This window comes from Megalobrama amblycephala, linkage group LG14 (genome assembly GCF_018812025.1).
Source record: "Megalobrama amblycephala isolate DHTTF-2021 linkage group LG14, ASM1881202v1, whole genome shotgun sequence".
NCBI lineage: Eukaryota > Metazoa > Chordata > Actinopteri > Cypriniformes > Xenocyprididae > Megalobrama > Megalobrama amblycephala.
In genome coordinates, this window is record NC_063057.1 from 22,777,429 (window position 1) to 22,791,562 (window position 14,134).

A 14,134-nucleotide genomic window follows, 5' to 3' on the forward strand; every position below is an offset into this window, starting at 1 on the left:
CTCTGCTGTGACGGGTCTGCATCATCTTCTGAAACCAGGCCTCTGCCTCTTCCTCTTCCTCTGCCCACATCATCATCATCATCATCATCATCATCAGATATCTCTGGGTCAAAGCTCGTGTCCTGCAAAAGAACGGTGCATGATGGTGAAGAAACACATGAATCTGACTATATTCCAGTTTTAAATATGCATCTGATATCGCTATACATGATTTGTGTTTCAAAGAGAACCAGTTCTAAGGAACATTCATTTGTTATGGGTTCAAGCGCTATCTAAATATATTTTTAATACAGAGATAGTATATTAAAAACATTTTAGTTCATATTTCATAGTGTCTCAAAATAGCACAGTTGAGATGTTCTTAAGATGATCTTAAGAAGTGCTAAAGAAGTGTTTTTAGTATATTAAGAACAAAATTTGAAAATAGAGCACTTTAAGTAAATGTACTTTTATTTCACCTGGGATGTTACTTGTTCTGATGACATTTTCCGGTGAAAATTCTTATGTTGGTCATTCTTCAAAAGAGTGGAATCTGTGAATCCGAGGAGAGTTTCCACTGACAGACACACATTCTCCTCAAAACATTAGATTCATCCGCGCCGAGGCACATCCCACGTAAAGATGATCAGAACTGCAATTACAGGTTTAGAACAGAGATGGCGACAAAGAGGAAAAACTACAGACTGCTGCTTTAGAAAACTTTATTATCAATAAATATTATCATGTGTGGGTAATTAATAGGTAAATGTCTGTTCATCAGTGAATGTTGTGTGTTTTATGAAGAATATTTTATGTCATTAAAATTGGTTTTAATGTCAGAACCGTCTCAGTCCTCTCAGAGAAGATCAAACCTGTTAATCTGAGTTATCATGTACTGTTGGATGAAGCCTCTAGGTGGCGTACTTGCTGCATTTATTAGAGATTTTTTTGTCAATATGAACTTGTTTGCTGCTTATCTTCATCATTTTTCTCTCCACCTTTCCATCGCACCACATATGCTGTCATATTTTTGCCAATTACAGAAATTGAACTTGTAAGGCTTTAATCATTGAACTATATTTCTCTTTTATTATAAACAAAATTGCTCATATTAAAGAGCATTACTGCTGAAATCAATAAGATCAAAGACGGACCGTATGCTCCTTACAGAAGACAGATTGGTTATTTTTCACTCTGTATCTGTTACTCCACAGAGGGATATTATGAGGAATAACATTATGTTCATTAATCAATTTCCAATAAACGAGTACCTGTTTGTGAATCTGAGATCTTAAGAGATGTTTAGTCACATTTCAGCACCATTTAAGTGATGATTTTTACTCATTTAAGTTTTCCACTCAGTCAAAATCAGTTGTTTTATCATCAGTGTAATCCTTTACAGTCACGGTCATTTTATTATAACACACAAAACATTTAACTTTATTTATTGATCTGATATTGTGTCATAGAAACTGAGATGGAATAAGATGGATATATTCATCATGAAAAGGATTCAGATTTAGTTCAATTAAATTGTAGATCTTTCTGCAAATTAATTTTTAACTACAAATTCTTAATGAGTTTGAAATATTCAAAAGTTCTTTGTAATCCTCTGTAATATGAAAGATCAAGATACTTGACTTTGTTCATTATTAAGAATATCTCAAACACCCAGTATAGTTTATATAATTATATTTAGATATGAAACAGAAGCTCTTGAATGAAATCTCAGTGGTATTGAAGCTTTTGGGAATCTGTGACTTATCCTTTGAATCAATCCTTTATCTGATCATTTGAATGTGTTTTCTGTGTGTGAACTTCTATTTCATGTGAACAGGACTGTAATGAAAAAAGTTCTCTCTCTCACTATCTCTCTACATATGTATGTATATAAACCTTTATGGTTTTTATACATGTTTATGCATTTGTTGTCAGTCCTGTCCAGTAGAGGCGTGTCCCATAAATTCAGTGGTATTGAATATGATGGTTAATATTTGGATAAAGCAGGCCTCTGTCTCTCTTTCTTTCTGTGTTTATCCACAGCGCTGCAGTACTTCAGATCATTCCTGACGGAGGCACAAAATCATTTGAGTTCGCACCTGTTATGGACGATATGTCAATATTGTAGCTAAACGCCCATATCTGTGTCTGTGTGAGGTTGAGGTGTTTTGCCAGTGAGATATACAGAGATGAGAATGTTTTACTGTATATTCAATAGAAAAATGATGTTTACATGACATCTCACTTCATTTTTATTTTCAGTATTTTTGCCTTTATTTAGACAGTAGAGCAAGAGATTCCTTAAGAAGGAATCATGTCTGTATTATTTTCTCTCTGTAAATTCTGTATGTATTCAAATAAAATGCAGTACACCCAGAAATACGTCCTCACCGTTTACTCATCTTTTACCCTCATGCCATCCGAGATGTATACGACTTTCCCTCTTCAGATGAACACAAACAAAAGTTTTTAGAAAAATAAATAATCTCTGAGAAAACACTCATGTGTTCCTAAAAGTCGAAGCTTCAAACGGCACATAAACAGCAATAACTACAGTAATCCACACGACCCCAATAGATGAATCAGTGTCTTCTGAAGTGAAACGATACGTGTTTGTAAGAAAAATGCCAAATATCTGAAACATTTTAAACTGTAGACAATCTCTTCTGACCGACTGTGAGCGGGTTGAGTTCAGGCTTGACGTGAAAATAATGTGAAGTGTGATGTGAGCGTGCCGAGAAACTCCATCAGTTTTTATTTCTATAGAATAGCAAGAAACATGTGATTCCTTCTTAAAATTCATCAGTGGAAAGATTGAAAAAGGAGAAAAACATGCTACTTTCTGTATTTGAAATAAAAAGTTTATTTTTAAAAATGTTTTAGATGAATAAGAAGTGTTGTAAATCTGTTTTGAATTAAGTTGTTTTTCAAATAAAGGTTTCCGAGTCAGTGATATCAGATTGTGTTTTATTGTACTTACCCTGTAACTACACGAAACAAGAGTATATTTCCCCAGTACTTAAAAAAAATTGCAATAGTTTAACTTGTCTTGAAACATGCGAGGCCAAACTAAAACATTTATACAGTAATAAATGACTGTATAAATGCACAGATATGTACCCTGTAATTTTTAAAACGCTTATATGTGTTGGTGCACTTATTTAAAAACGTTACGCAGTGTATGTTCTCGCTAAATTGCTGCTAAATGTAAGATTGTTGTATTGATGGATTGATTGTTGATTGGTCTGCTGCGTTCTCATGTTATTGTATGTTTTTTTCCAATAAATAATATATTTTGCATAATAGAAGTATTAATTTCATGAATTAATCAAAATTGTAAGTACAGTGTTACAAAAGGTAACTTTTTCAAAGAATCATTTGGCAATACTCTAATTTCTGTGCGAGTCACCAGTGTTTAATTATGACAAATCAACACTTCCTTAATATCTCAAATAAACCAATAATATCAATAGAAAATATTCGTCTCAAAGTGGCCACTCTCTCACATACACACTTGTCACCAGTCCCAACCCCTCCCCGTTGCAGGCCTGGACACTGCTAGAGATCGTTGGAGCCGTGAAACAACAACTGGCCTCTTCACTCTATTGAGCAAATGAAATGAAATAATATCACCTGAATTCCTCTTGAATAGCGGCGTTCTCCTCAGACTCCTCCGAAACTCGAACACGCGCTCTCTCTCTCTCTCACGTGAAGATGTTGTAATTGAGGTTAATGATTGCAGGTGTAATAATAATCTGTCATTTGTGTGTGTTGTGTTTCTGTGCTCAGGATGTTGTTGGTCTCTCCTCTGCCTGGACCGTGTCACGCTGCATTGACGAGTACGTTTAGGGTCGTACAAGTGTATTTGTTACTGACGCCATGTAGTATGTCTTGAAGTACATGTTTATCATAATGAATTTTGAAGAGAAATAGTTCATTGCTGGTCACTAAAAGCTCAAAGCCTGAGCTACGACACAGGATTAGGTGTTTAACTGGATTATAACGGCAGGTTATATTCTGGATATCAGGTCATGAACTGGAATTGTTTGGTTGTTCAGTGCTCAGGCCTGTTTATTGATGGGTTTTCATTTGAAACTGGACATATTTATATCATTTCTAGAAAATGTGGCTCTTGGAGCCAGCGCTGTCCAATCTCCCACATGGCAAATGGAGCTGTAGATGGAAACAGAGATGCAGATCAAATGTTGTGCACTCGTACTTCACTTCACAATGAGCCTTGATGGAGAGAGGACCTGAAGAAGGTCTACCAGATCAGAAGGATCATCATCACTAATGCTGGATTGGAGACGAGTGGCGCTGAGATCCGCATCGGCAACGGATTGACAAACAACGGCAACAACAATCAGCTGTAAGGATCGTTCTCTCTCTCTTGAATTGAAAAAGGAAAAACAAGCTGTAAAAACAAAACATCATTTCAATCTGTGTCAACTTAAATTCCAGAGCTGTCGTCACAGATATGTTTTGTCGGTTCTGTTCTGAGACTTTGATTAAGAAGGTTTTTTCCATGGTTTCTAATTCATTCGTTTCCATAAAAACTGATTCGGTGTCTCATTTAGTTTTATCAGATGACTTTCGGTTATTCTCTTTGCTACTAGTTGTGTGTAAAACTGCTGTTTTCTTCCTGTTGTAGTTTATGTAATAAAGTAAGCTGAAGTGATGGTGAAACGAAGCTTTGTGAAACAGGTTTTCCCTCGAGAGTATCGTGAAGCGATTCATTGTTTAAGGATTTCAGCACACACTAATGACATCTGCTGGTCAAAATGTGGGAAAGCTGCCTTTGCGTTCCAGAGGACCCATTCGTTTTTGATAGTTTCATATAATAAAGCACGTTGTGCTCTGAAAACTATAAAAGTAATAAACTAATCAGTTTTTCTATGTGTGTCAGTGTTGATGTATTTACACAATGAATAAATTCAAGTTCTGATATCAGAGATCTCTACAGCCTTCAGAAGCTCCTCCAGTGTACCAGAGTATGGTGATTTACCCTAATTAGCTGATCATTCTTATTATGTTCAAGATGGACACATGTCTACCACAGCTCTCCTCTGAGAAACCTAGTGATCAGGTGTTCAATCTTATCTGAAATGAGCAGTGTTGGGGGTTTACAAGTGTTTACAAGTAACATGCATAACATAATCAGATTACTTTCTGATCTAACAAGTAATGAACATTATGTTATCAGATTACTTTTGATGTAATAAGTAATGCATTACGTCACATTCATTATGTCATCCCATTACTTTTTTGACGTTAATGCAAATTACATTCTAAAAACACAGGGTACGTTTCTGTAGTGAAGACAGCCTCAAATCGATTTATATGCACAGTCTGTGTCTATATTTGTTCTTCATGCTAGTAAGAGCTAAACCCCACTTTAAAGGTACAGTAATTACACGTTGATTACTGAATACTTTTTATCATGTTATTAGCTTCTTTGGTTATTGTATGTCACTTTCCAAGTGTACTGCGTGGTATATTAAATTAAATATGAACTTTTCTGTCATTTTGGGGTGAACCAGCCCTTTACAGTAACATTAGTGCCATGGAATGACTACTTATAATTAGGGCTGTGTATCGGCAAGGACCTCACAATACGATGCATGGGTCACGATACGATCACCTATCGATACATGGGTCACAATACGATACATGACGATACATGGGTCACAATACGATCGCGATACATGGGTCACAATGATACGATACATGGGTCTACGATCCTATCGCGATACATGGGTCACGATACGATACATGCGATCACGATACATGGGTCACGATACGATACCTATCATGGGTCGATACATGATACATGGTCACGATACGATACCTATCGCGATACATGGGTCACAATACGATACATGTCACGATACATGGGTCACGATACGATACCTATCACGATACATGGGTCACGATACGATACCTATCGCGATACATGGGTCACAATACGATACCTATCACGATACATGGGTCACAATACGATACGTCACGATACATGGGTCACAATACGATACCTATCGCGATACATGGGCCACGATACGATACCTATCGCGATACATGGGCCACGATACGATACCTATCGCGATACATGGGTCACGATACGATACCTATCACGATACATGGGTCACGATACGATACATGTCACGATACATGGGTCACGATACGATACCTATCACGATACATGGGTCACAATACGATACGTCACGATACATGGGTCACGATACGATACCTATCACGATACATGGGTCACAATACGATACGTCACGATACATGGGTCACGATACGATACCTATCACGATACATGGGTCACGATACGATACGTCACGATACATGGGTCACGATACGATACCTATCACGATACATGGGTCACGATACGATACCTATCGCGATACATGGGTCACAATACGATACATGTCACGATACATGGGTCACGATACGATACCTATCATGATACATGGGTCATGATGCGATACGTCACGATACATGGGTCACGATACGATACCTATCACGATACATGGGTCACGATACGATACCTATCGCGATACATGGGTCACGATACGATACCTATCGCGATACATGGGTCACGATACGATACCTATCGCGATACATGGGTCACGATACGATACCTATCACGATACATGGGTCACGATACGATACCTATCACGATACATGGGTCACAATACGATACGTCACGATACATGGGTCACGATACGATACCTATCACGATACATGGGTCACGATACGATACCTATCGCGATACATGGGTCACGATACGATACCTATCGCGATACATGGGTCACGATACGATACCTATCACGATACATGGGTCACGATACGATACCTATCACGATACATGGGTCACGATACGATACCTATCACGATACATGGGTCACGATACGATACCTATCGCGATACATAGGTCACGATACGATACCTATCACGATACATGGGTCACGATACGATACCTATCACGATACATGGGTCACGATACGATACCTATCACACTACATGGGTCACGATTAGATAGGAGCCGATCCCGTGGGCTCGAGCACCCACGGAAAAATACGAGATATTATCCATTGATTTATACCAATGAAAAATCAATTGCAGCTTTCCGACACGATTACCTTCACCTTTTTATAGTTTATTTGAGGCCGTTTCTATTGTGTTATTTTAATGAAAATGCCAAGTAATGCGCTAGCACAAATTTTTCAGCTCACAGACGGATCTTCTTCACTCTCGCACCAACTGGACGCGTGCTCAAACTCAAACTCTCTTCTTGCTCTTTCTCTAGAATGGTCTTATTATTGTAAGTGCTTATTGACACAGAGGGATTTGATGAAATTTCAACATAATTTTAAATCCGTTTAAAACATGTTTTTAAAAAACTGTATCAATACTAGAGGTTGGAATATCGATACACTATAGTGAAAACTAACTATCGCGATAGCTGTTTTTTCTGCACAGCCCTACTTGTAATGTGGATGTTGCAATCCTATAATTGTGAATAGCTTTTCAAAACATGCTGTATAACCTGAAAAACTGGTCAGTATTTTGTACTTTGGTCAATAGCTCCTTTGGTATTTATATCATTTACAACCCAAATTCCGGAAAAGTTGGGACGTTTTTTTTTTTTTATTTGAATTAAATGAAAACTAAAAGACTTTCAAATCACATAAGCCAATATTTTATTCACAATAGAACATAGATAACATAACAAGGTCTCAAAATATTTGACACGGGAGCAACAAATGGCTGAAAAAGCAAACATTTTGAAAAGATTCAGCTGGGAGAACATCCCATTAAGTTAATTGATATCAGGTCTGTAACATGATTAGCTTTAAAAGGGATGTCTTAGAGAGGCAGAGTCTCTCAGAAGTAAAGATGGGCAGAGCTGTGAAAGAGTGCGTAAAAAGATTGTGGAATACTTTAAAAACAATGTTCCTCAAATTACAAAGGCTTTGTGAATCTCTTCATCTACAGCGCATAACATCATCAAAAGATTCAGAGAAACTGGAGAAATCTCTGCGTAAGGGACAAGGCCGAAGACCTTTATTGGATGTCCGTGGTCTTCGGGCCCTCAGACAACATTGATTGTGTCAATGACATTACTAAATGGGCCCAGGAATACTTCCAGAAACCACTGTCGGTAAACACAATCCGCCGCGCCATCTGCAGATGCCAACTAAAGCTCTATCATGCAAAAAGGAAGGCATATGTGAACATGGTCCAGAAGCCCCGTCGTGTCCTGTGGGCTAAGGCTCATTTAAAATGGACTGGTTCAAGCACTATGAATGCTGAAAGGTATATAAAGCGTTTAGAGCAACATATGCTCCCCTCCAGACGACGTCTATTTCAGGGAAGGCCTTGTGTATTTCAGCAGGACAATGCAAAACCACATACTGCAGCTGTTACAACAGCATGGCTTCATCGTAGAAGAGTCCGGGTGCTGAATTGGCCTGCCTGCAGTCCAGATCTTTCACCTATAGAGAAAAATACGTCAAAGACAACCACAAACTCTTCAGCAGCTGGAAACCTATATCAGGCAAGAATGGGACCAAATTCCAACACCAAAACTCCAGAAACTCATAACCTCGATGCCCAGACATCTTCACACTGTTTTGAAAAGAAGAGGAGATGCTAAACTATGGTAAACATGCCCCCGTGCCAACTATTCTGAGACCTGTAGCAGGCATCAAATTTGAACTGAGCTCATTTAGTGGATAAAATTGTAAAATTTCTCACTTTTAAACATTTATGTTATCTATGTTCTATTGTAAATAAAATATTTTAACATGATCCAACATTTTAAAACCTATTACAACGTGGGAAAATGTCAAACATGTTATAATCTACAGTTTTCTCCATTATATTGTAACATATGGAAAACGTGTGATGTGGTGTGAAATGCTGAAAAAGAAGGGCTGAAACTCCTGTGGACTGACATCAGTCTAGAACAAAGATTAAATACAAGAGACATGCAAAGTTATAAATTATATATAGAAAGCGATCAAAGAACGCTCCCTTTACAGTCGCTGGAGCTGTCAATCAAACAGTTTATCAGTGACTCGTGCCAAAACTCTCATTTTATTCAAAAAAATATCGTAGTTACAATGCATTTGGCAAGGCAAGAAATTGAGTTTCAATGACGAGATCACTGCTTTCATGCGCTCAACAACATGTCTGTGATCGACTACAGTGTTCATCACTGCAACCTTTCATGACACGATCTACATATAATGCCACAGATCTAAATGTAATGCTATAATCAACACTTTTCATGATTAGTAAACCTTGAGAGCTGTAATAGTAAAAATGTGCTAAAAGAGAGAAATACTTAGCTATTTCAAATGCAAAGATGTCAGCCAATCACAGCAGTGGGTGTTTACACTGAAGTCTCACAGACACGCCACTTAAAACAGAGCGATCAAAACAGAGTATAAAATAATGGCAGCAAAAATGCCTTTTATTTCTAAATTATGACTATTTTTGATGTAAAAAGCATACTAACCTCAGGAAACAACACAGTTCATGACCCCTTTAAAGAACTGTTTTGGATGGTGACCTCTCAGTTTAGTGCTTTGAAAATCAACTAATATTAAACACATTTAAAGAGGAATCCAGTTTTAAGGGAAAGGGTAGCTAATACGCATTCTAAAAATCATAATTCGGAAATGAATGCATCTAGAATATATAGTATTGATCCCTTTTCTTAATCAATGGTTAAAAGAGATGAAATGTGATGTTTACATCGTGGAAAGCAGGGCGGGGCGAGAGTTGTGTGTCGGCGGTGCGACTGATAACGAGAGTCACCTGTGTGCCACACCGGCCTCGTATCTCTCACGCTTTACTTTCCTTTTGTGTTTATTTATTAAAGTTGTTAAACGTTTGCCGGTTCCCGCCTCCTCCTTCCCATAGCAACAAACCTTGCTACAAACATTTCATAAATCTTTTTGTTTTGAGATCAGCTGAATTTATTTCATAAGAGGATTAATGAGTTGATCTCCTCCTCCTTCTCACAACCTGCTCCATCACACATGAGTTTATGATGCTGTTTTTACTCAGTCAGCTGCACAATTCTGGAAATTGATCATCACAATTTTGAGTGTTCAAAACAGAGGTCACAATTCTGAATGGACAGCTAAACAAAATATGTAGGCCTAATTTACTAAAGGTTCTGGCAAAATGTTGGTTGCTGCAGTCTATTTAACAAGACTTAATTAATTTGAATGAAATAGGTTTGAATACATGATTCACTGGCTCTTGTCACTTGTTTCAATAAGCCTTTTTGAATGAATCCCTTGAATGAATGATTCTCAGTTATCACATCTATTAAAGGAATGGTCTCTGTTCAGATAATTAACCTGAAGTTGTCCATTGGCTGTAACCTGCAGATAAGATGGCCATTCACCAAAGTCGATTGCTCAACCAACTATAGAATACTGCACTGCACTTTTTGAATTATAGCCTTTTTATTGCACAGTTTTTGTTGTGTTAAATTTGTGCTATATAAATAAGACCTGACTTGACTTCACTGCGATTCATTAATCCTCTCTCCTGTGGCCTCATGGGATAGTAAAGTGTCCATCATATGCACACTTGCAGGAAAAAGTAGGTCATCTGGGTACTTTTCTGCCTAATCTTTTATGAATACTGTGAATTAGGACATACTGCTCTTGTCACACACAGTTTTTCACTTGCTCTAGAGTAGTATGTGATTTCAGGTTCAGCCACAGTCCCTGGATCTGTTCCAGAGCGCCATCTACAGGCTTCCAGGGGTACACCTGCATGTTCCAGACGTTTTTATCTATGCATTTGCTGAATGAGCACTGTGCTGCATCCAAACTGAATGCACTTTATTTTATATGTACTCTTTTAATTTTTTTTTTTTTTTTTAACTGCTTTTAATGCATTTTATATTTCATATCAATCTTTTACGCATCATCTTTTTATTATTTCTGATGCATTCCATTTTTCCTGTTCATTCCATTCTTATTCTTATATATTTGTTTCCTTTTCATGTAAAGCACTTTGAATTACCATTGTGTATGAAATGTGCTATACAAATAAACTTGCATTGCCTTGAAGCAGAGGAAGACTACTTTAGTCTACTTTACTATTACTTTACTGCTGGTTTGTTTGGAAAATATTCCAGAAAATGAGGAAAAGAAAATGTCTCTTTATTCTCTTTATGTAGGATGAAGAGATACAGAACAAGGATTAATAACAAGCTGCACTTAAAAGGTATTATTAATATTCAAGACTTTCTACTTTAACAAACACTATTATACTGACTTTAATACAGTAATCTACTGCAGATTTCAAACACATACTTTCTCATCAATACATGCATGGTTATGTTAATGATTCTTCATGATTTTCATCTTAAATCATACTCTAAAGGTTCTGAATGACTGGAATCACAGCTCCTGTTATTTTAAGGGAAACAGCATGTAACCACTGAAAGTGTTGTGATGATTCTGATTATCGAAAATCCTGCTGTTAGACCAAAGATTCACATAGATGCGATCTCCAACCTCCAGGATCAACACAACTCCTTTTGAGGAGTTTAACGCACCCTGATCCTGCTTAGCATATGCCATAGCCACATGCTGTCCATTCTTCATAAGGTAGCCACCTGCTGGAATTAATTGACCAAAATGATAGACGGAGAATTCGAACACGTACGCTCCTTTCACTGGGGCTGTGAAAACACCTGAAGAAAATAACAAGAGATAAAGGAAAGAATCAGCTGTTTCCTGCATGACAGCTCAATTACCCAACACAGTGTAACACCGTGTCCTATCTACACGCGACACGATGTGCGATAAAAGGTATCAGAGTTTTTGTCCTAAACAACTGTATTTTAGAAACGGTTTCTGTTTCTCTGCGACATCACGGCTGGAACAGCAACACAAAGTATGGCGTTGATAATATTGTTGAACATAGATTTGTTATGTAGTTCCTGCATATAGGCACTAGAGGGCAGCGGGTGAATAGGATGTGATGAAGTGTATGCAAAGATATGATAGAATAAAAAGGAGAACAGCATGTGTTGAAGTTGATCAAAGATTGTAGTTATTTTTTCACAAATAATACATGTGCTTATTTAATGTTGAAAGTGTCTAATGTGAGTTTGAATAGCATTCTGTGCTCACAGCTTTTTGGGATGGTGCTGCTCTTCTCTCTAGTAATATGGCACATAGTCTTAGAGCTGAAACATGACAAACTGGGGCCCAGGTCAGGAAGCAGACAGACTGGCTAAACCGACCGTCTGCTAGCTGCCTCACGTTACAGAAGTCAGATAAATCCCGACACATAGAAACTCTTACACCTAGATATTATCACATAGAGACTGTGTCTGTACCCCGAATTAATAAATACAAAAAACTTCCAAACCCATTTAATGGTAAAAATTTAATTGATGTTCAACAAATAAAAAATAGAGATAATAATGATAAACAAATGATAAAGCTTGGGTTGTTAAATATTAGATCACTTTCTTCAAAAGCACTTATTGTAAATGATATTATCACAGACAATAATCTAGATGTGCTGTGTTTGACAGAAACCTGGCTAAAACCGGACGATTACATCACTTTAAATGAGTCTAACCCTCGAGGATCTCCCTTGATTGTCTCACTTCTCATGGTCGCGTCACGTCTAGTGTGAAAAGCCACATTGCTTATCGCATTGCGTCTGTTTAGGACACGGTGTAATGGTTTTGAAAGATGGCAGATCATTTAATTCTCTTATTCACATTACACAACTGCAGAGAGGTCTGAATGGAGCAGAAGTGTTTACATTACTATAAACTGAGTTTTATGACTCCATTTCATTGATAATTACCTGTAATTGGGTTGTAGGCGTTCCCTGTGTTTGTGAAGACCTTCTTGTAGATTAGTGTGATGTTAGTGTCAGAAGGACCGACGTCTCCAGTGCCAGATTCCATCAGTCCAGCTGAAAAGGCTATTTCTCTGTCTGTTATTGAAAAACATCAGCAATATTGAGATATATTATGCTGCGAATGTTCATACACTGAATTTAACTTCATTCAAACACACTCTTTCATCTCTGTTTTCCTTCCTCAACTCTTCCACTTGACTCTGAGTAAGATTTGAAATTTCTGTTTTCAACTCTTGCTGTAGCCTAATAATCGACACTCAAATTAAAAAAAAAATATATGCAAACATTTTAATTGCACACAAGACCATTTTTACCTTTACAACTGCTAAATCTAATTATAAAATTATTTTTCTACTCCAATTTGTTATTGAAATATAATAATTTACACAGTGGCGGACATAACTTGTTTTCATGACAGATTGTTTTAAACATACTTTAAATAATCAAGACATTAACAGCTTAAGTAAAATATAGGCTAATATAGTGCATATATTTAGCGAAAGAGTTGATTTCTCTAGCGAACTAACAAGCTGTTGACACTGAATGACTTTCCTGAGGTAAACGTAAAGTTATTGTTTACGAGAGTGAATGTTTTGGTGGGGTACCATCATTTTTCTTTTTCAGCTCATCTGCAGCTTTCTCAGTAGCCCTCAGTCGCGTCTCTAAAGCTGTAACGGTGCTGGTCAGTTCTTTCAGTTCTGCATAGATGTCAGGGCTTTGTCCATCTACCTTCTGGACCACAAACACAAAGGTTTCCAGCAGCAGCAGGATACATACTAAAGTCTTCATTCTTCACTGAGGTTTGTTTCCAGCTCTTGCTCGGTCTTCCCCACAGCCTCTCATGCTCTTTTTATAGTGTGCTGATTTACTGTCTGTTGCACTTTTGTTTGTACTTGAAGTACTTTTGTCCTTTTGTCAGATAACCTATGTTAATTATTACTTGTTCAAGGTTCTGCAGGAGCGTCGTGAGTGGGGGAAAAAGGGTGACGGAGCACTGAGGGCCCTGGCATGTGAGGGACACTCAACGATCCTGAAATTATTACAATTATTATTCTACAATTGTGCGCATATACACTGCGTCTGTGCTATTTCTCTGTTCGCAAGCGTTGGCACACATGTGTAGGTGACTCCTATAAGCACAGCATGCACGCTATATTCACATGATTTGACTGATTGTCTAGGAACGTTGCAAAGCGCTAAATGGCCGTGAGGGAGAGCGGAGTGTGTTGAT

At 37.6% G+C, this 14,134-nt stretch overlaps 1 protein-coding gene across 1 annotated transcript; it reads right to left on the bottom strand.

Moving 5' to 3' along the window:
- Positions 1-11,156: 11,156 nt before the first annotated feature.
- On the bottom strand, positions 11,157-13,743 carry LOC125246047 (complement C1q-like protein 4). The gene is made up of 3 exons (XM_048156898.1): positions 13,509-13,743; positions 12,847-12,978; positions 11,157-11,713 (listed from the first exon to the last, which is right to left on the bottom strand). The coding sequence occupies exons 1-3, from the start codon at positions 13,690-13,692 to the stop codon at positions 11,430-11,432; spliced, it is 600 nt and encodes a 199-aa protein (XP_048012855.1). The 5' UTR covers positions 13,693-13,743; the 3' UTR covers positions 11,157-11,429.
- Positions 13,744-14,134: the final 391 nt, after the last annotated feature.

What these genes read in the sequence shown, in the direction of transcription:
- LOC125246047 (XM_048156898.1), bottom strand. Translation starts at nt 13,692, where the DNA reads ATGAAGACTTTAGTATGTATCCTGCTGCTGCTGGAAACCTTTGTGTTT. An exon ending in GCTGAAAAAGAAAAATGATG is followed by an intron (nt 12,979 to 13,508) that starts GTACCCCACCAA and finishes TTTCAATAACAG; the next exon opens with ACAGAGAAATAGCCTTTTCA. An exon ending in CGCCTACAACCCAATTACAG is followed by an intron (nt 11,714 to 12,846) that starts GTAATTATCAAT and finishes TATTTTCTTCAG; the next exon opens with GTGTTTTCACAGCCCCAGTG.